At 41.8% G+C, this 20,436-nt stretch overlaps 1 protein-coding gene and 1 long non-coding RNA gene across 2 annotated transcripts in view; both read left to right on the plus strand.

Moving 5' to 3' along the window:
* The window catches only part of LOC310660661, a 197,679-nt gene that overhangs the window by 110,109 nt on the left and 67,134 nt on the right, over window positions 1-20,436 (plus strand). The window lies entirely within an intron of this gene.
* On the plus strand, window positions 200-19,247 carry ANKMY2 (ankyrin repeat and MYND domain containing 2). The gene is made up of 10 exons (XM_083405486.1): window positions 200-499; window positions 3,437-3,501; window positions 8,595-8,733; window positions 10,757-10,855; window positions 12,325-12,485; window positions 13,666-13,880; window positions 15,678-15,813; window positions 16,603-16,731; window positions 17,669-17,810; window positions 18,574-19,247. Exons 1-10 carry the CDS (start codon window positions 433-435, stop codon window positions 18,795-18,797), a joined length of 1,377 nt encoding a protein of 458 aa, XP_083261612.1. The 5' UTR covers window positions 200-432; the 3' UTR covers window positions 18,798-19,247.

Consider the following 20,436-nt stretch of genomic DNA (forward strand, 5'->3'; position numbering starts at 1 on the left):
AAAATAAAGGAAATTGTGCATGTCCAGTTGGGCACTCTCCTGTCCACACGCGTTCCTCTTTAGGCACCGTCCAAGCCGACTCCCTCGCCCCCCCTCCCAGGCTGAGATGCGAACTGGGAGCGAGCGTCGCTTTGTTTACTTATTCTATACATCCCCCTGTCTTTTGAGCCAGTGGTTTAGCCCCCCCTCCCCTTGTTTCTCACGACAGCTCCGGGAGAGGAAGTTACAATGTCGCGAGCGGCGGGGATCCTGGCGCGGGCGTAGAGGGGGGATATCCGCTGGCCGAAGCGCGCCGAGGTTCCTTCTGCTCTGGCGGAGCAGCGGGGGCTGCCCTCATTTTTCTCCTCAGTGGAAAGAGGAGGAGGAGGGCGGCGGGGAAGGTGCATGCGCGTGGCTGGCTGAGAGAGGAAGAAATAAGTCAGCCAGCGAGCTATGGCGTCTCTGAAGAGAGGGGACTTGAGCGAGGAGGAAAAGGAGTTGCTGGGAGTGATTGGGAAAGGTAAGGCGGACAAGGGAAGTCTGGCTCCAGGCCAAGCCGAGAGGCGGAGTGACGCGTGTCGGCTGCATTTGAGTCTACGCGACCGGGCCTTGCGCGTCGGGCCCGCGCTAATGCGCAAGGAGGTTGCTTCTGGAAGGGGCTTTTCCCCTAGGTTTTTGCTTCCTCGCCGCCTCTCCTGTGCTTTGACTGGGCGCTGCTCCTGTGACTGTTGCACGCCGCCTGCTTTTTTATCAGATCGTGCATATTTTCATGCAAAATAAGCAATAATAATAATAATAATAATAATAATAATAATAATAAAAGTCTTCTGAAGACTTGCAATGAGAAATTTTCTCTCTTTCTATATTTATTTCACTTTTGAGTCATTCTGTAATGAGTGTAGTTAGAATTGGGAAACGTATAAATGGCAATGATATAAAGGTTAATTTTGAAAGCCATGAGGTAGGAGGGAAGCTCTAAGAGCCAGGGCAGGATAGTGGATAAAGATGATGTGAATGTTGTATAATATTAAATGGAATATATATATATATATATATATATATAATTTATCTATACCCCATCCATCTGGCTGCGTTTCTCCAGCCACTCTGGGTGGCTTCCAAAAGAACACTGAAAACATGATAAATGATCAAACGTTTAAAAACTTCCCTATACAGGGCTTCAGTAATGAGAGAAGGGACTTTCTTTTTATCCCATTTACCCCTTCTTCCAATGAGTTCATATGATTCAACATGTTTCTTTCTTCTGATCTCACCCTCCCCCCTCCCCACCCCGTTTTATTTTCACAACCAACCTGCAAGGTAGGGCTAGGGAGATGGACTGGGCCGAGGTGCCAACCTGAATAAAATATTGGAGGGTCCAGGTAAGCTCCACATGATCAGTCACAAGACATGGCATGCACACAACATTTGAATGGCAATGCCCATGGGGGGGGGCAGCCTCCTCAAATATTTTATTGGGGGGGCAAAGGGACTTTGGCCCTTACGAGTTGGCTCCTATGGCCTGGGTCAAGGTCATCCGGTGAGTCTCATGTCTGAGTAAATATTTGAATGAGCTCTACCTACATACCACACATTTCTAGCACACACCTACCCAAGAATCTTGTGAACTGGAGTTTACGGGTATTGGAAATTATAACTTGGGGTGGGGGGGGTGTGCTTTAAATTCACAGTGTGTACTCAATAGTTGCATTCAAGGAAAGTCTTGCTGTGGATTGTAGAGAGGCGTAAGGCAGACGGCAGTGACCCGTGTAAAAATCAACACTTTGCTAGCTGTCATATGATTCCAGAGGTATGGCAGACCTTGTCAGCGGCTGCTCCTAAGCAGCACTTTTGTTGCAGCAGCAACAGCAGGACATGGAAAGTTTCCCTTCCTTTGCTGGAATACATGCTTCTTCTATAAAAGAGTGTTAACTGGTGGATGGAGGAAATATGCCTTTCAGATTACCCCCTTATTTCAGAGGTGGTTGTTTTGTTTACTAATGGGTGAGGTGTTGGCACCAAAACTTTAAAGTTGTTGGCAGGTTGTTGTTTCCTTTGGATGTGATCTTTGTATTGTAAAGGTCACGTGACTTCAGAGCCCCTTATCATAGCTAACTTAGTGTGAGAGCCACCACTCATGCCACCTGCAAGTTGCTGGTATTGGGGATGGAGGCAGCCACATGATGCACACAAAACTGCATGTGCTAGACTTAGTTGAATGCTACTTTATTCAGTCATAGTGCTTTATCTATTCATGGAAATAATGCCTTGCCTTTTTGCAATGCTTCTTGAATGTCAGCTGCTGGGAATCACTAGCAGGGGAACAATGTAATGTGTTCTTTTCTACGTACGGAAGTAGCTACTGAGATTCTTTACACACAGTGCCAGTCAAACTGTGGCTTAGCATGGAAAAGAGGGTTCCCAGAGCAGAGATTTCAGCCATTGCATTTTGCAAACTGCAACCATGTTTTGTTTTTGGTTTCACAAGTCATGGTTTGTCTGGAGTGGGACAAACCACAAACCCATGGTTGGATGGCATACTAAACTAAATCATGGCTTAGCTCATGGCAGCAGGGCAGCAGCAGGACCAGAGGACAAGCAAAGTAGCACCATTGTCATTATTATTATTATTATTAATTTCCATTCTACCCTTCATCTGAGGCTCACAGGACGTTTTACTATAAACACATAAATACCTAACATAGTAAACAAACAAAAGCATTACACCCTAATAACCTCTCCAAGAACCCACACATTTACACTAAGCCAGGCATAGGAAAACTCTGCCCTCCAGATGTTTTGGGACTACAATTCCCATCATCACTGAGCACTGGTCCTGTTAGCTAGGGATCATGAGAGTTGTAGTCCCAAAACATCTGGAGGGCCGAGTTTGCCTGTGCCTTCACTAAGTCATACTTTAGCTTAGCATTGCATGTGAATAGAATAAATGTTTGTTTTTGTTTATTATTTATTCATTAAATCTCCATAACACACTTCATTTGAGGATCACAGGGCGGTTTACAATATAAAAACACAAAAAAATCATGACGTAGTAACAAACAAAAACAATAACCCCCGTTCTGAAAATAATTTTACAAAAGTGTCGTTTTAGGGGCAGTAAGCCATACAACGTTGTTACAATATTTGTGGTAGGGCAAATGTTTGACAGGTGCCTCATACTTTATCATGGCAGAATTTTATGATTCCATGATTCGGAGTGAGGAGTTCAGGCTGAAATCCTCATTCAGCCCTGAGATTTACTGGATGGGCTTGGGTCAGTCATGATTTCTCAGCCTAGCCTGTCTCACAAGGTAATAAGGGGAGGAAGAGATAAGAGCTACATAGTTACCATGGTCTTATTGGAGGAAGCATGGGATACAAATGTAACGAATTATTAGATTCACTGTATTGATTTTCTGTTTAACAGTAGACTTCACAAACTCTTCCTCTCCTTTAGGAAGCCCTGAAGAAGCTGCACGACTGCTTGGCAGCAAGAATGTCCGTGTGAATTGTTTGGATGAGGTAAAAGACTTGACTCAAAATATGTGTCTAGATTGGGTAGAGTCAAATTAAAGAAACATTGGGAATTCAAAGGCTGGCAGATTTCTATAAGCAAAATAATACTTATCAAGGAAACCTGTTTAACATACTGCAATCAGAAAGTATCCCTTGAGTATACTGGAAAATGATTACGTTCAAGCAAGTATTCAGTATTCCCTGCTAAAAATGAACTAGTGTAACATGCCTGAACAGAGGTATAATATGCAGATTTTTTTGCACCTGAAATATCCTCTTTAATTTTTCAAAGTAAGCTAATGCTTTTTTAAAAAAATAAGAAATCCTCTATTTCTGATAGAAAAGTGACCTGAACTTTTGTTAATGTCAGATTTATTTACCATCTTCTGAGATTACATTTCTGAAACCTCAACTTTCCCAAGGCCTTATGATGGATTGAGGAGTGAAAGCAACATATTACATAACTGAATATTTCACAAACATAGTGGGCTGTAATAAAAATGAAGTTGCAATTGGCTGTTTCTGTTAGACTTTTTTTTGCAGGCGGGGTGGGTCAGAGGTGAGTCTAACAAAAATGTTACTGTGGGGAAAAGCGTACAGCATATTTTTAGATCAACTTCCTCATGGGAATATGTACCATAACACATTTTGTGCTTTTGCAACTAACTTCTCGCAAACTGGCCAGAATCCAGTGCAGAGTCAGTGGGTTAAGTCTGCCTCATATCATGCCGGATTTTGACTGTAGGTTTTTGATTTTATTTGATTTTTTAGTGAAATAGTTCATCTTGGCAGGAGCTGTTCAGCTGTAGAATTGTCCTAGGAAAGTGTTTCCCATATCATCCAGAAAACCTGCTTCATCACTACTTAATGCAGTACAGTGGTACCTTGCATTACATACGCTTCAGGTTACATACACTTCTGGTTACAGACTCCGCTAACCCAGAAATAGTACCTCAGGTTAAGAACTTTGCTTCAGGGTGAGAACAGAAATCGCGTGGCGGTGGTGCAGCGGCAGTGGGAGGCCCCATTAGCTAAAGTGGTGCTTCAGGTTAAGAACAGTTTCAGGTTAAGAACGGACCTCTGGAACGAATTAAGTACATAACCAGAGGTACCACTGTGCCTGGAAAAAAAGTATTCAGTCTCATAACCAGACAAGTTCCACAGTGATCCCCTTGTGGAATATCCTTTCTCTAGTATAGAGGGAAATACTCTGCAAAGCTGCTGGTCTGTTTAATATGCAGTGGGAAATGTTGCCCTGTTGGGAGGGGGCGCAGTGTATGTAATGTACTTGAAGTAGTAGAAGAAGAAGAGTTTGGATTTGATATCCCGCTTTATCACTACCCGAAGGAGTCTCAAAGCGGCTAACATTCTTCTTTCCCTTCCTCCCCCACAACAAACACTCTGTGAGGTGAGTGGGGCTGAGAGACTTCAGAGAAGTGTGACTAGCCCAAGGTCACCCAGCAGCTGCATGTGGAGGAGTGGAGACGCGAACCCGGTTCCCCAGATTACAAATCTACCGCTCTTAACCACTACACCAAACTGGCTCTCAATTGCTGGGGCAATTGCTGCATTTGATCACTGTAACTTTGTCATGGGATGAGGCATGCGGATCCATTCTGGACTCAATATTGAATGTCCTTCAGATGAATCGTTTTTATACAGAAAAGGACCATAGGAATGTTTCTAAAGACATAAGTGAGAAAAATAAGAGCTGCTTTTTAATGCGTGAGGGAGAACATTATTCAAGAAAGGCCTTTAAAACTTACATTTTTCTATTTATTGCCTTGCCTTAAGAGAATTTTGGTGATCTCATTATACGCCTTGCCTCCATTTGCTTGTATTCATTCAATGCTTCATACTTTCCCTGCACTTCTGTTGTCATCCCACCCCCACCCCCTATTTGTTGCTTTGTGAAGGCTTGGCCCCCAAAACATCTATTAAATAACTGCAGTGAATGAATAGGAGATGTTGAACAGATCTGGATTCATTTAGTTGTTTCCATATAAATCGGTGGGATTTCTGACTGTCTTGTCCCACTGTTTTCAATGGGATCTTGTAAACCCCATTTATCAGGCCCCTTCCTCCATCAACCACCACTGAGCTGCAGCCATTCCATCAGGCTCCAGCAGGGGGAGGGATGGGAAGGAGGCCACTCCCACCAGCTCTGCTGAGAGACCATTTGGTTCTCTCTCTGAACTGTTTCCATTCCTGGTGATCTTTATAAGAACTACTACTATGACTCTTTAAGAACTGTTGCCCAAGTTAGTTTGTTCTCATCTTCTTTATCCCCTTTTCCTCTTTTGTGTCATGTTGTTTTCATACAACTATAGAGTTGAAGTGGGACGCTGTGGTCTAAACTACAGAGCCTTGGGCTTGCCTATCAGAAGGTCAGCGGTTTGAATCCCTGCAATGGGGTGAGCTCCATTTGTTCGGTCCCAGCTCTTGCCAACCTAGCAGTTCGAAAGCACATCAAAGTGCAAGGAGATAAATAGATACCGCACAAGTGGGAAGGTAAACGGTGTTTCCATGCGCTGCTGTGGTTCGCCAGAAGCGACTTAGTCATGCTGGCCACATGACCCAGAAGCTGTACGCTGGCTCCCTAGGCCAGCAAAGTGAGATGAGCACCGCAACCCCAGAGTCGTCTGCAACTGGACCTAATGGTCAGGGGTCCCTTTACCCTTTACCCTTACAGGGACGTGGGTAGTGCTGTGGGTTAAACCACAGAGTCTATGGCTTGCTGATCAGAAGGTTGGCGGTTCGAATCACTGCAACGGGGTGAGCTCCCGTTGCTCGGTCCCTGCTCCTGCCAACTTAGCACTTCAAAAGCACATCAAAGTGCAAGTAGATGAATAGGTACCGCTCCGGCGGGAAGGTAAACAGTGTTTCCGTGCGCTGTTCTCATTCGCCAGAAGCGGCTTAGTCATGCCGGCCACATGACTCGGAAGCTGTACGGCAGCTCCCTCGGCCAATAAAGCGAGATGAGCGCCGCAACCCCAGAGTCGGCCACGACTGGACCTAATGGTCAGGGGTCCCTTTACCTTCATTGAGTTGAAAGGGACCCCAAGGGTCATCTAGTCCAATCCCCTGCAATGCAGGAATCTCAACTAAAGCATCCATGACAAATAGCCATCCAACCTCTGCTTTAAAACCTCCGAGGAAGGGGAGTCCACAACTCAGTGAGCCTGTTCCACTGTCAAACATCTCTTATGGTCAGAAAGTTTTTTTCCTGATGTTTACTTGGAATCCCCTTTCTTATAACTTGAAGCCCTTGGTTCGAATTCTACCCTCTGTAGCAGGATAAAACAAGCTTGTTCCCTCTTCCATGTGACTTTTGATTGCAAGTCTGCCGGCAGGGACGGTTTTATTCCTATTCATCTGAATCCAGCTCACTATATTTACATAACATGATAAGGCACTCACTTTGTGGTTTCTTCATATTGGTTGTCCGCATGTTGTTTGTATAGCACCATGTTCCGTCTTCCAGTTACTTGGCTTTTTCCTCCACTTCTGAGATTATTTTTCAAATGTCTTCCAGAAGTGCTGTATAATGTGTGAGTTGACTCTCCTATATAGCTCTGAGGCCAGGTGGTTATCTTTTTTTTTAATCCTCATTATCAATTTGTAGGGAGCAGATTAAGGCAGGGAAAAGGGCACCACTCTAGAGTTGGCTTCCTGTACAGGTGGTCTGTACAAATACCTCATTGCTCCTTAATGCGCAAAATTTCATCCCACTGCTTGGAATATATTTTCAGCATGCGGAAGACTCGCATGTATAATTTGAACAAGTCTCCCTGAATTTAAGCATTTTAATCTCTTTAGAAAAGAACAGAAAGCAAAGGGAGCTGCTGGAAATGAGAAACAATGGAAGCAGAGGTCCTAAATGCCATTGTTCATTTCTGGCTTAACAAATGTATGATTCATAACAGGGAGTGTGTGTGAACTGCTGCTTAAAATGACAGGTTTTTCACCAGTGCCTGCAGCTAAAGAAACTACCCAAAACTGGTAATGATCCATCTCTCCCACATGGGTTCCCAAATATAAAACTTGCCTATTATATAAATTGCCATACTGCAAACTCAAATATAAAGAGGTCCTTTGCAGGTCTCCCCGCTTGCAGCTGTTACTCTCCTCAGAGAATTGTGTGGTTTCCCACCAAATTAGACATGTTGTTAATTGTGTGAAAGCAACTGATGTGCACATTTTTGAAAAAAAAAAATCTTACTAATACTTTTATTAATACTTCAGATTATTATTAGAATAGTTGCCTAGGAATTAAAAGCTTAAACACTTCAGTGTTCATTCTACTCCCCCCCCCTTTTTTAAAAAATCTAAAGAAATATTTATTATTGATGCTTTGCAACTTAATTGCTCCTATCTCCAGTACAAGTAAGGGGGCTCTATTATTCGCTGATACACCAAGTCATACTAGCTATTCCAAAAGCAAAACTGAAAAGCTTTTCATTAATATAGTCATTAGTATAATTTTCATAAGTATTGATGGGTGTGCGGGGTGGGGAAGAATTGCAGTTGCCCACATAGAAAGGCATGCAATGGTAGCTGAAGTTTCCTTCTCATTAGTAGCTTACACTGAAGCTGAATGTGTACAAAGGTGTCCTCTGCTAAATTGGAGACATGGTTGGTTTTCTAAAAGCTGGATTTTGTTGAAAGAATATATAGTTAAAGAGTATTCAAATGTAGCAAAGTGAACATCAAAAAGACTATACCATGGGTAGGCAAACTAAGGCCTGGGGGCCGGATCCGGCCCAATCGCCTTCTAAATCCAGCCCACAGGTGGTCCAGGAATCAGCGTGTTTTTACATGAGTAGAATGTGTCCTTTGATTTAAAATGCATCTCTGGGTTATTTGTGGAGCATAGGAATTTGTCCCCCCCCCCCTTCAAAATATAGTCTGGCCCCCCACAAAGTCTGAGGGACAGTGGATCGGCCCCCTGCCACAAATGTTTTCTGACCCCTGGGCTATACTGTATTTGGAGTGCTATCTTTTCATTTTAGAAGCGTAGCTTGCTTGTGTTTAAATACTACTGGAGAAGAACAAACAGATATATTTGAAGGTCCTGTATTTATTTTTTCTTTCCATAGCATGGCATGACTCCTCTGATGCATGCGGCATACAAAGGGAAAGTTGAGGTGTGCAGACTGTTGTTGCGGCATGGGGCTGATGTTAACTGCAATGAACATGAACACGGATATACGGCTCTGATGTTTGCTGGGCTCTCAGGTATCTATGAGGTTTCCCCCGTTGTTAATTACATCTGCTTCTTGGTGCAGATAAAGGAATCCTTCATGTCTTTGTGTAGGCAGATTTTTTATCTTTTGTTAAAGGATGATGTGTTAGAGGTAAGGTCTACCTCTACTTTATAGGCAAGATTGCTATTCTTTTCTTAACCAAATACTGCTTTTATTGTAAGCCACTGATAGTCTTTTACTGGAAAATTGGGATAGAATTAATAGCTAATCAGACAACTCTGAGGACCCAGCTTTGCTCTTGGATATCTTTCACCCTCTGGACCTCTCATGGAGGAGGCACTTGAAGAAGGGCCTCAGATGATGATTGCAGGGTCAGTTCATATGGGGAGAGGTGTTACAGGTATAGCAGAGTACAGTATTTATATTGTGTGTGCATATTAGTTGTCAGGGTTTTTCTTTGTTCTTTAAACCAATAAAATCAAACATAAGCCATCCAGGTGTTGTTCTTGGGCTTAGCTGGAATATACCCTTAAAGGGTAACATCTTTATTTTAAAAAATATGGTTTAGATTTCAGGGTCTATTAAATGTGTGCCTCTCTCTCTAGCAAAAGGTAGAAGCATGAATAGCAAACAATATTTGTGAATGCATATATCAGATTGTGGGAGTAAGAAGGCCTCTCCGAGGGGAAAGAGGCGGTGAAAGCGTTGAAGGAATAAGAACGTGAAAGGAAATGCCGATAGGAATTATTAAAATAACATGAGGGAAAGGAAGGAAGGAGATAAGAGAGGAAAGTCGTTATGGGAGGAAGAAGTGAATGTGAAAGGACCATGGAGGAGAGGAGGAAAGAAGCTGGTGGTTTTCTATTGGGGTGCGGAATACAGTAAAAGAAATTACAGGATATGTGCAAAAAGTAGTTTGAGAGGCATCTGTGAGTGGAAAGGGGAAATATAAAATAATGTGCTCTTCACCTAGAGCCTCTGGGTTAGAAAATTCTGCCTAAAATCAGGAGGCTGAGTCATAATACTTCCAGAGCACATATATGAACTTAGCTCATGGAAAGCTAAGCTATGGAACTCCCTACTGCAAAAAAAATAGCAATTTCCAAAGATGGATTAGATGACAGCAGAAAGTGATGCCACTGGGGAAGGCTAGTGCAGCCATCAGGCCTTGGTGCAGAATCTATTCATACTGGCAAGACAGAGGGTTGGGTGAAACCTTGAGAAAGCAAATGGCATCTTCATTTCCAGCTACTGGGGATGAATAAGGACTGTAGCTCTGTGGAAAAAAGCACCTTCTTCACTTGCAGAAAGACCCAGGCTCAATCTGTGGTGTCTCCAGATAGGGCTGAGAAAGACCTGTGTCTGGAAACTTGGAAGAGCTGCTGCCAGTCAGTGTAGACAGTATTCATCTCAGCCAGATGAAGCACTTGTCTGACTTGGTATAAAGCAGCTCCCCATTTTCTAAATGTTTACTGGCGGCAGCAGTAGCAACAGCCTTAAACTGCAGATTTACAAGGGACGCAATGTTTAATGTCTTGTAGGGGGGCGACTGTCATGGTATTGCCAGAGAATGAAGGGGAGGAGCAGAGACAGGCAGAGGAAGGCAGGCAGGAAGTGGCGATTAAGGAAGGAGGGGAAAACCAGGAGGCGGAACGGCTCACAGATGTTGAACCAGAGCCTCAGCACCGCACAGGAAGTTCTGGCACAGACAGTGAAACAATGCCTATTCCATCTGCCAAAGAAAGGAGAGTGTTAAAGAGGAGGGGACAGAGACATCACATGAAAATTCCACGCCTTTTCTGTTGGAGAAGGGGCGGGCATAAGTCACTCTCAGAATCTGAGCCGGAGGATTCAGACTCATGATTGTAATGTGCTGCTTGTACATATGTAAAATAAAGACTGTATATATGTATCTCTGAGTAGCAGAGGCATTTCTTGCGAAGAGCATTCACAAGCCATTACAGCGACCCACCAAAAAAACCTTGCATGGCTGAAACTTTTATACAGACTCATTATGAGAAACCTAAATGAAAGCTGTTCTCTTCTGTGTTTAGGCAACAAGGAAATTACGTGGATGATGTTGGAGGCTGGAGCAGATACAGATGTCGTGAACTCAGTGGGAAGGACAGCAGCACAGATGGCTGCCTTTGTGGGTAAATGGAGCGGCCATTTTGAATTATCCTTCATGAAGTCCAGGGCGGGAAACCTGTGACCTTCCAACTGTTGCTGGACTTTGACTCCATCATCCCTGACTATTGGCCGTGCTGCCTGGGGAAGATGAAAGATACAGCCCAACAACAAGTGGAGTGCTGCAGGTTCCTCACCCCTCCATTAAGGCTCTGAGAAGATGGAGATTGATTTGACTTAATGTTTATTGGCAACGGGGTGTTCAGTACCAGGTTCTTAACTAGGGGAAGACATTTAAAAAATATTCATTGGGTGATTGCTGCTTTTCTCAAATTGCTCTCTAACATTAGTTGGCGGCAGGAGGGGGGAATTTTGAATTCATAATTAGGAAATAAATCTGCTCTATTTCGAACTCAACCATCTTATTTTTGGTAAAAATCTGAGCCCAGCTCAAAAATGGGTTTAGCTCCATTTGTGGCCAGCCTTCCCTGTCATTCCCCTTGCTGACTTCCCCCTTTCTTTGAGAAGGAAGATTTTATCTAGCAACAGGGAGGAGTTTGCTAGATAGGAGTAGCCTCCGTGAGCTGATAACTGTATGTAAATATATATTTAAATAAATAAATGGTGGTGCTCTTTGAGCTGTATTTCCTTTTAAGGATAGACTATGAAGAAGAAGAAAATATTTTTGTTTGTTTTTCCTGGCAAAGGGGTTGGAAGGATTGGTGAGGAGAGGCCTTTTACCCAATATTTTTTTTTAAAAGTGTTCTAAACTCAAGTCTTTTGATGACTACATAAAAAAAAAAAAAACAGACACAAAGAGGATTGTGAGACAAGGAGACTAGTGGATCCAGTCAAAAGACTTACCACTTTATTGCAGGAATCTGCTTACAACTTGGGGAAAATTACACCCACATATCACATCCACTACATCTGAACAGTTGGTACTTAGTCAGAGATTCAGTCACTGTAATTGCCAGTCTGCATTGGAAGCTTTGCAATCATTGTTTCTAAAATAAAAAAACCTATTAACGAGGCGTAATCACTAAGCATTCTACCGCTGGCTGAAAGGTGAGCCAGTGTCAATCATGCAATCTCATATGAGCTGCTTTGAAATGTCATGTAATGTCATATCTTCCAGAAGAATTAAATTTTTGACTGGTTAGCAGCACCATTTTTAGATTTAGTTCGTGCAGTGAACTAAACCAAACTTATAAAAGTGGGAATAACTTTAGAACTGTTTCATAATGTGTCTTAAAAGCTGCTTTGCCCATCAGATCCTAAGTTCTCTGAATAGGTGAGTTAGTTTAGTTCTGTAAACTTCATATTACATATAGGCCTCTGAGCCTTGAAATATTGCCTCTGTGTGAAGCTATTTCCTTTTAGTTCCACAGTGATTTATTAGTATAGTACTTCCTCTAAATGGTGTGTGATTTGTGCTTCATGTGTGAAATAATTGTTCTTCATCTTCATAAAAGATGCACCGTTCTCCTTTTAGGTCAACATGACTGTGTCACTGTTATCAACAACTTCTTTCCTCGAGAAAGGTTGGATTACTATACAAAACCACAAGGACTTGACAAAGAACCCAAACTGCCAGTCAAGTTAGCTGGACCTCTGCATAAGATCATTACAACTACCAATTTGCATCCTGTTAAGGTAGAGTGTTCATATTTTGGCTTATCCTTCAGGCATACTTGTCAAATAACTTACAACCTTGTTGAGGTCGGTCCTCTAAGAAAAAATATTTGGCCTATGGAGTTGGGTGGCAAAATTTGGCCAGCAGCTAATTTATGATTCTGAGCTTCTTCTTGATATTCCATAGTCCTGGCCTGCTCATAGGGGCTTTAGTACCTCATTCTCAAATGGAGAGATGTTTATTTTAAAATAGTCCCCAACATGAAACACTCAAAGGTTAGCACACTGAAGATCATTGTACTCAAGTATATACACCTTAAGACGAGCATAGTAGTCTTCAACTTTTTGAGATCCAGGACCTACTTTTAACCCAAACAGACATTTGGGAGCCCATTTCTTAATCATATATTTGTACAATGGTAATGTTGCTGCTATGACCCACCTTAGATTAGGTCACAACGTAGTAGTGTGTCCCAGCACACTAGTTCAAGACCAGTGATTTAGCAGAAGCAAGAGAGCATCTCATAAGGACTTGCATGCAAAAGAAGAGCTGAAATCTACTTGTGTGACACTCATCTCTGTTATCAGTTTCTGTGAAACCCTGTAGTTTCAGAAAGGGCCTGATGCTTGTAGCTGGAAGCTCCAAGTGAGACTTGCAACAAAAGATAGCTGTGTGAGTTGCTACAGTTCACAATTCAAACAACTCCATTCCATTCCCTGTCTGTAACAGTTGTCAGCATTCCAAGGCCCACTTGGCTTGTTTGGTCCTTGTTGGGCTGTTTTGTGGGTTCCTGTGGGTTTTGTGTTTTAGGGGATTTTTTGGTACTGCTCCAAAACTTGGGGGTTCCCCCCAGTCTGCTGATACTTCCCTTCCGTACATAGGTGTTTTTTGCTACAAAAGCAATGTCACTTAAAACCCTGAACCTTGGAAACAAGAGAGGGTTATGATGTTCAGTTGCTTGATCAAAGGTGTATTCATTTTGTATGACTATCACTTCCTGTAATCAGTATTGCATGCATTGTGGGCACTAAAATGGGTCAGTCATGTTTCCAATGTGATCAACCTATGGTATGGCAAGTTTCTTAGGTAATATAGCTTATTTAAGAAGATAAAAGAGCAAGCAGTCCCGTTAATATGAGCACTTAAAAATTACCTATTGATTCTCTTTAAATCATCTATCTTGTTAATCTTTTCCTATAGATTGTGTTGCTAGTGAAAGAAAACCCTCTCCTAGCAGAAGTTGAAGCAATGCAGAAATGCTACAGAGTGCTGGATCTGATTTGCGAGAAGTGTATGAAGCAGAGAGAGATGAATGAAGTACTGGCAATAAAAATGCACTACATTAGCTGTATTTTCCAGAAATGCATCCTCTTCCTTAAGGAGCGAGAGGATAAATTGGATGGATTAATCAAAAGGTATGATCCCAGTCATGAATGACATTTAATGCACGCAGAAAAGCATTTGTGTTCATTTCTATCCAAGTAAAGACAGACTGCTTACCTTGAATGGTAAAATGAATGGTTTGCTGCTCAGTTTCCTTCAAATCCTATCAACAGCTAGATGAATATTTTCCATAGTTATCTACAGGTTAAGCCATTAGTTGAGGAAAGGGGGGGGGGGAATGCATCTTTTGAGATGCACACAACCGCCTTCTGATATATATATATTAATCCTACCCATGAAGAAGGGATTCTGCTCATCTTTCCTTCATCCTATCTTCCTGATCCTCCTTCCCTGGGCTCTTCTTCTGTGTCTCTTTTATGCTAGACCAAGATTATTTTTTAATCTTTGCTGAGGCCTTTTAATCTGATATTGTGTTTAAAGATCTGAGGAGGATGCTGATTCTTTTTAGGCTGTTCTGCTGTAACAGCAGTAATTCATTTTTTAAATTATTGCAGTAATTCACACTGATGGACAAGATAATTAAGTAAAAGGCGCTATGACCTGGTTCACATGGCACAACAAGCCAAGCAAGCTTTGGTTATAGCTTGTTATTAGTGAGGACACAGTGTAACCATGAGCTCAGGTCTGGACGATATGCTAAGCCAAAGCTTGGTTTAGTTCTGTGCAATGTTTTGGGAGTGAAAAGGACTTGAGAGGAGTAAAGTGGTTACAATGTCTTCTCAAGGTACCCACATGTCTGTTGGGAATCTTAGGTGAGATACCCTGCAGTGGAAGTTGCTCTCAGTACTAGTCATTACATTGGAATGAGCTTAAGATCCAGTTGGTTTATTGTTGCAGAAGATAAGGCCTAGTTAAACAGATATATACAGCCGTAGGCTTTTGCAGACATTGATACATACAATGAAAAAGTATCTCCGTTGCTCCAAATAAACCAGCAATTCAAGACATGACACTGGATAAGTAATACCAACATACTGAGTAAATGACTGAGACCCTGCTAAGCTGACTTGCATTAATCACAGATATGGTTGGGGCACTGGGGAGTTACCATAGCAGCTGGCTTGGCTGCCTTGCACCTGTGATTACCTCATCCATGGGGTGATTTACGCTCATGCCCAGTTACTCCAACCATGTTCCTATGTTCCCAATAGCCCATACCATGTTGCATGAATCAGGTCTATGTTTCAGTTGCCCTCAACTTTCGTTGTAGGGCAAGAGTATCTTTAGCTGCAGAAACGTTATTGTGATCTCAGAGCTGAAAGATATAGATATGTATTTTAAGTGTTGCACACAGAAAGTTCGTGCATTAGCATCTTTCTCTGTTATGCTGTGGGTATGTAGTTCGAATATTAAAATCTTGGGCTATGTGCTGCGCCGTAAATAACAATAAAACAATGAACAGGGTGGTGGTACAATGACCACTGCAACCAACACAATCGACACCAGTGGTTTAAGCACTGAACCACTGTTATATCACAAGTGGACTCTTTATTACTGCATTTGCAATTGTTCAGGATAAAATCTATTTTGGAAAAAGAAGAAATGAGCACTGAAACGCTGATATATTACAAGCGAGCTCTTTATTTACTGTGTTTGCTATTGTTTAAGATAAAACATATTTGGGAAAGAAACTACTTTTGCCATTTTTATGTATGTTTATTGTTTGTTTACAGAGAGTTGCCATGGTGATATTATCTTGTGTTGATTGCACCGTAAGGCAGGCATGACAACTACAAATAAAGCAAAGTGATTGTCCAATAGGATAGGCATGAGTTTTTTCCATTCATCTTTTGCTTTAATCTTTCCAGCCTATTAAAAGGCAGAGATACAGATGGTTTCCCAGTATTTCAAGAGAAGCTCATCCGAGAATGCATTCGAAAGTTTCCTTACTGTGAAGCAACCTTGCTCCAGCAGCTTGTGAGAAGCATTGCCCCAGTTGAAATTGTGAGTGTCTCTAGTTTAATAGCTTCTCTTTCTTTGGCGGAACATTTGAAATCCCCAAGATACAGCTTAATGGGTACACTTGATATTTGCAGTTATTCTGAAGAACTGTGTTTCATATGGAGGATGGAAGATCTTTTTAAATGAGCTTCCTTTATATTCTGATAGTGTCTCTGAATTCCCCAATCCAGGAGCTAGAGTTCCTTCTTAGCTTTAGAGGAGAGGAGAGGGAGGGGGTATCATGTGCTGCTGAGGATATAGGCAGAAACATAATCTTTCCTTTTCCAAAACCCTGACCGGGGTGTGGGGGAATTTACCTCTTCTGCCACACTGAGCTTCAGAGGAGGCAGAGGCAGCATAAGAGACAATGTGCCTTTGTCTACTCTAAAGTCTAGTGTAATAGGAATCCCCTCTTCCTTCTTCTCTTCTCAAAACGCAAGCCAGGAAACTCAGACATAAGTGGCAACAAGCCGAAGCTTATGCATCCCTGAATTGATTTTCATTCCCATTTTGCAAATAATCTCAACGATGCCACCACCAGTGTACCTTACATTGGAATGGTCAGCAAAGTTAAATCTCTGGAGAGTGGAAGAATAATTTCCCTGCTTCCCTCCATATGCCAGGCTAAGATCTTGCATTTAAGAGCAGTGCAAAAGTACTGAAGTGTACATTTGAAAATATGCAGATTCCCCCCCCCCCATATCTGCATTAGTGTTGTAGCTGCAGGCTTCTCATTGGCTGGGGGAGGGTGTATGTTTGCACTGACTTAACTGTCTTTATCTTTTCCGCCAGGGCTCTGATCCTACAGCTTTCTCTGTACTGACACAAGCAGTTACTGGCCAAGTGGGCTTTGTGGATGCTGAGTTTTGTACGACATGTGGGGGGAAAGGTGCAGCCAAAAGATGTTCCGTATGCAAAATGGTAAGAATCTGCAGGTAAATACCACTGACTGAGATTCCAGCAAGAGATTTCTTTTTTTAAAAAAATAAAAATTATTTATCGAATTTTTCAAAAATAACAATAAAAGAAAAACATTCCATCCAAAATTTACATCCAGTTCTAGTCTTTATACTTTTAGACTTCCCTCAGCCTGTCTGGAAATTTTCCATATTATCACAATTATTCATATTTCTTCCATCTATGTTGTTTTTTTTAACCATATTAATCTTAACAAATATTATAAAACAATATTTCTCTCCATTATTATCACAGAGCTTCCTGAAAACCTACAAACGTTAATTGTCCTTCACATATATTTTTAATATACTCTGTGAATTTATTCCAGTCCTCGGTAAATCTTTGGTCTCGTCGGTTCCGAATTCTCCCCGTTAATTTATCTAATTCTGCGTATTCCATCAGCTTCATTCTCCATTCCTCTTTCGTCGGGATTTCTTCCTGTTTCCATTTTTGTGCCACCAAAATTCTTGCCGCTGTTACTGCATATAAAAACAACTTCTCATCCTTCTTTTTTATATCATTTCTTAATATTCCTAACAAAAATGCTTCTGGCTTCTTAACAAAAGTGTATTTCAGCATTTTTTTCAACTCATTATAAATCATTTCCCAGAAACCTTTCATTTTATTACATTCCCACCACATCCAGCAAGAGATTTCAACTGTTCCTGTATCTGGAGACAGTTCCTTTATAAGAGCAGCATAGATGTTTCAGGTGCTAGATCTTGGATCTCCTAAAGTGAAAGTGAGCAAATAGCCGTTCCTCGTTGCACAAGGCAGCTATTGCAAGGTTTAGATTTCCAGTTTTCCATATAGAAATGAATGGGTCCCTTATACAACCTGGATGATTCAAATGCAAGCCCATCCTTTTTGTGCATTGAGGCATGGCTTGTTTCATTCACAGGTGATCTACTGTGATCAAGACTGCCAGAAAATGCACTGGTTTACACACAAGAAAGTATGCAAGACATTAAAGGAAGCCCACGAGAAGCAGGAGTTGGAAGCTGCCAAAGCAAGGAAACAGCAAGAAGCAAAGCAAAAGAGAGGTTGGCACACATCATTGTCATTGCAACAGCTTTAATGTTTGTGGCCAGATTAGAGTAGAGAGGTTTTCAAAGCAATGCTAATAATCATGCAACACCCAACTACTCAGTGTTTTCTTAAACAACAGGTGGGGGAACAGTGGCAATCCAGATGTTGGACTTGCAACACTTCTCAGATTATTTTGTTTGTCAAGCAGGTTATGAATTTTCTAAACAAAAACAAAGCATTGGCCATGCTGGCTTTGGCTAAGGATAAATGAGGTTCATTCCTCTTCCTCCAGATCTGTTAGGATTGCACTGTGTATAAGGAACCCCTAACAACATCTGTATAGAAGGACATCCTACAGAGTTAAGTGGGGATTTCTCCCCTCTAAATGCGAGTTAGGATTGCAGCCATAGAAATGCACATCACATGCACTCCCTATTCTCATGGATTAGCAGCAACCTGCCCCCTAAACTCAACGTACTGTTTCGGAACAGCTGAGCTTGCCTGTGCTCTGTAACAAGCAGCTCCTTTCTGAAACTGCCTATGGAATCATAGTTTGGTTAATTTTGTTCTCTGAGCCATTTTAACTTCTATTCCTGGTTTGATTAGTTATTACAAAATAACTAGCGTTCGTTTCTGGGATGAAGGAGCCAGTGTTGCTTGTGGGAGTATGTATGTATGTATGTATGTATGTATGTATTTATTTATTTATTTATTTATTTATTGCTGCACATTGCAATACTGTATATGCATTTCCCATGCCCTGCGTTTCTTCTCTAGAGGCAACACATGCAGCAGAATCTGCTTTAACAAGTGAAGAGCAGTCGGCCTCTGAACCAGGAGACAGTAAAGAAGAGGACCTCAAATGTGTGGGAGACAGAACTGAGGAGATGGTTCCTAAGAAGGAGGTGCCTGCAATGTCCCCTCAGGATGACAAGGCCCTTGAAGGAGAGACTAGTCTAGCAGACATCACGGTTGAAAAAGCTCATGAGTCTGAGGAGTAACAAACGCTGGAGAGCCCAAGGCTTTATGGAGGATTTCCTCTAGACCACAACATCGGGATATGCAGGTCAAGGGAATGCAGTTATAATGCTCACTCTTGACATATGCTGTGATCCAGCATATGTCAACTTATTTGTCCTGTGTAACTACATCGTATCATCCTAGACTGTGATGACAAGAGCTGAACCATCTGATCAAAACTGTAAGAGCATACCCATCTGCCTTCATACCTTCACAAAGCATAGAAGACTTAAAAGGTGTCTGAGAAGAAGGCCATTTGCTAGCAAATTTTTAAAAAATATCTTAGACTTCAGTGCAATAAAGTGCTTGGTCATGATACTGTTAGATCACAAGGGGTGCAACCATCTAAAAGTTAAGTTTTTCTGGCTACAGATTTTGAAAGCCAGTACTGCTACCAGTCTGTTTTCATTAAACAAAATCCTGCTCATCTATATTGGCTTAACTTCCTTGAACTTTCTCTTTCCACTTAAGTGGCTCAATGATTAAGAACACATCATAGCATAAAAATATTAGTGTTCCCCAGGAAAATAGGCTCACGGTGGCATTTTGCTACATTTTATAAGATACATCATGATTTTGTTTGTGCTTAGCATCACTAATCTTTAAGTACTAATAGATAGAGCATGAAAGGTCTGCTCCAGTTGGATTGGGAGTGTGTGCAAATGTAAGGAGGAAGGGTTTTATACCCCATCCATCTGACTGGGTAGCCCCAGCCACTCTAGGTGGCTTCCAACAAATTATAAAACCACAGTAAACATCAAACATTAAAAACATCCCTATACAGAGCTGCTGTATATCTGATCTTCTAAAAGTCAGATACTTGATTGTGTCTTTTACATCTGATGGATGTCAAGGAAATCTTAGGCAGTGTATAGAATTTGTATATTCATAACTGTCAGTAAAGTTGGCCTATTCAATGGCTCTGATCTTAAGACTAGGGCTCAACTAATTGGCAAACCTATAGCTGAACTGCAACATTTGATCCTGCAAATGGAAGTGCATATGGCTGAATTCTCTTCCATACGCCCCTCTAGCTAGAAAACTAGCAAGTTCTATCTTCGTCTCCACCCATCCATTACATGCCACTTTCTTCTTGGAGGAAGGAGCATTCAATCTGTCAGCCCAAATGCACATGCGCATGCCTTTGGGCTCATGATAGTATTTGGAGATAAAGCTGTGCTATATTACCCTCTGAATTTACAGGGGAAGGACGAATAAAGTCTCCCGCAAAAGGCATTAAGAGACATCTCTTCCGGTCTGTTAACTATATACTTGGTAAAAATGACAGAAAGGCTTTTATTCTCCTATATGCAGATGCTAAACACCAACAGAACAGTGGTCAGCTCACTTACTGCCCCCTGAGTCATAATCAAGCTCCCTAAACAGCTACTCTGTTTCTTAGCTTTACAAGCCCCAGAGATTGTGACCTTAGGAAATTAAAGCCTCTCCAAACTTGGCAAGTAGGCATTAAAAAAGAAAAGAAAAGGACATGCTGCCAAGTTTATTTTTCATTTGAAAGCGTCTCAACCTAAACCTATATGCAGATCAGGAATCTGGCTTACAGCAAATCATGGTCAACTGCTCAATAACCCAACTTCAAACCATAGGCTTGTTTAACTA

This window comes from Podarcis tiliguerta, assembly GCF_965153285.1.
Source record: "Podarcis tiliguerta genome assembly, chromosome: 12".
Taxonomy (NCBI): domain Eukaryota; kingdom Metazoa; phylum Chordata; class Lepidosauria; order Squamata; family Lacertidae; genus Podarcis; species Podarcis tiliguerta.

Coding starts and splice junctions, on each gene's coding strand:
- ANKMY2 (XM_083405486.1), top strand. CDS start 433: ATGGCGTCTCTGAAGAGAGGGGACTTGAGCGAGGAGGAAAAGGAGTTG. Junction 500..3,436: donor GCTGGGAGTGATTGGGAAAG/GTAAGGCGGACA, acceptor CCTCTCCTTTAG/GAAGCCCTGAAGAAGCTGCA. Junction 17,811..18,573: donor AGAAGCAAAGCAAAAGAGAG/GTTGGCACACAT, acceptor TTTCTTCTCTAG/AGGCAACACATGCAGCAGAA.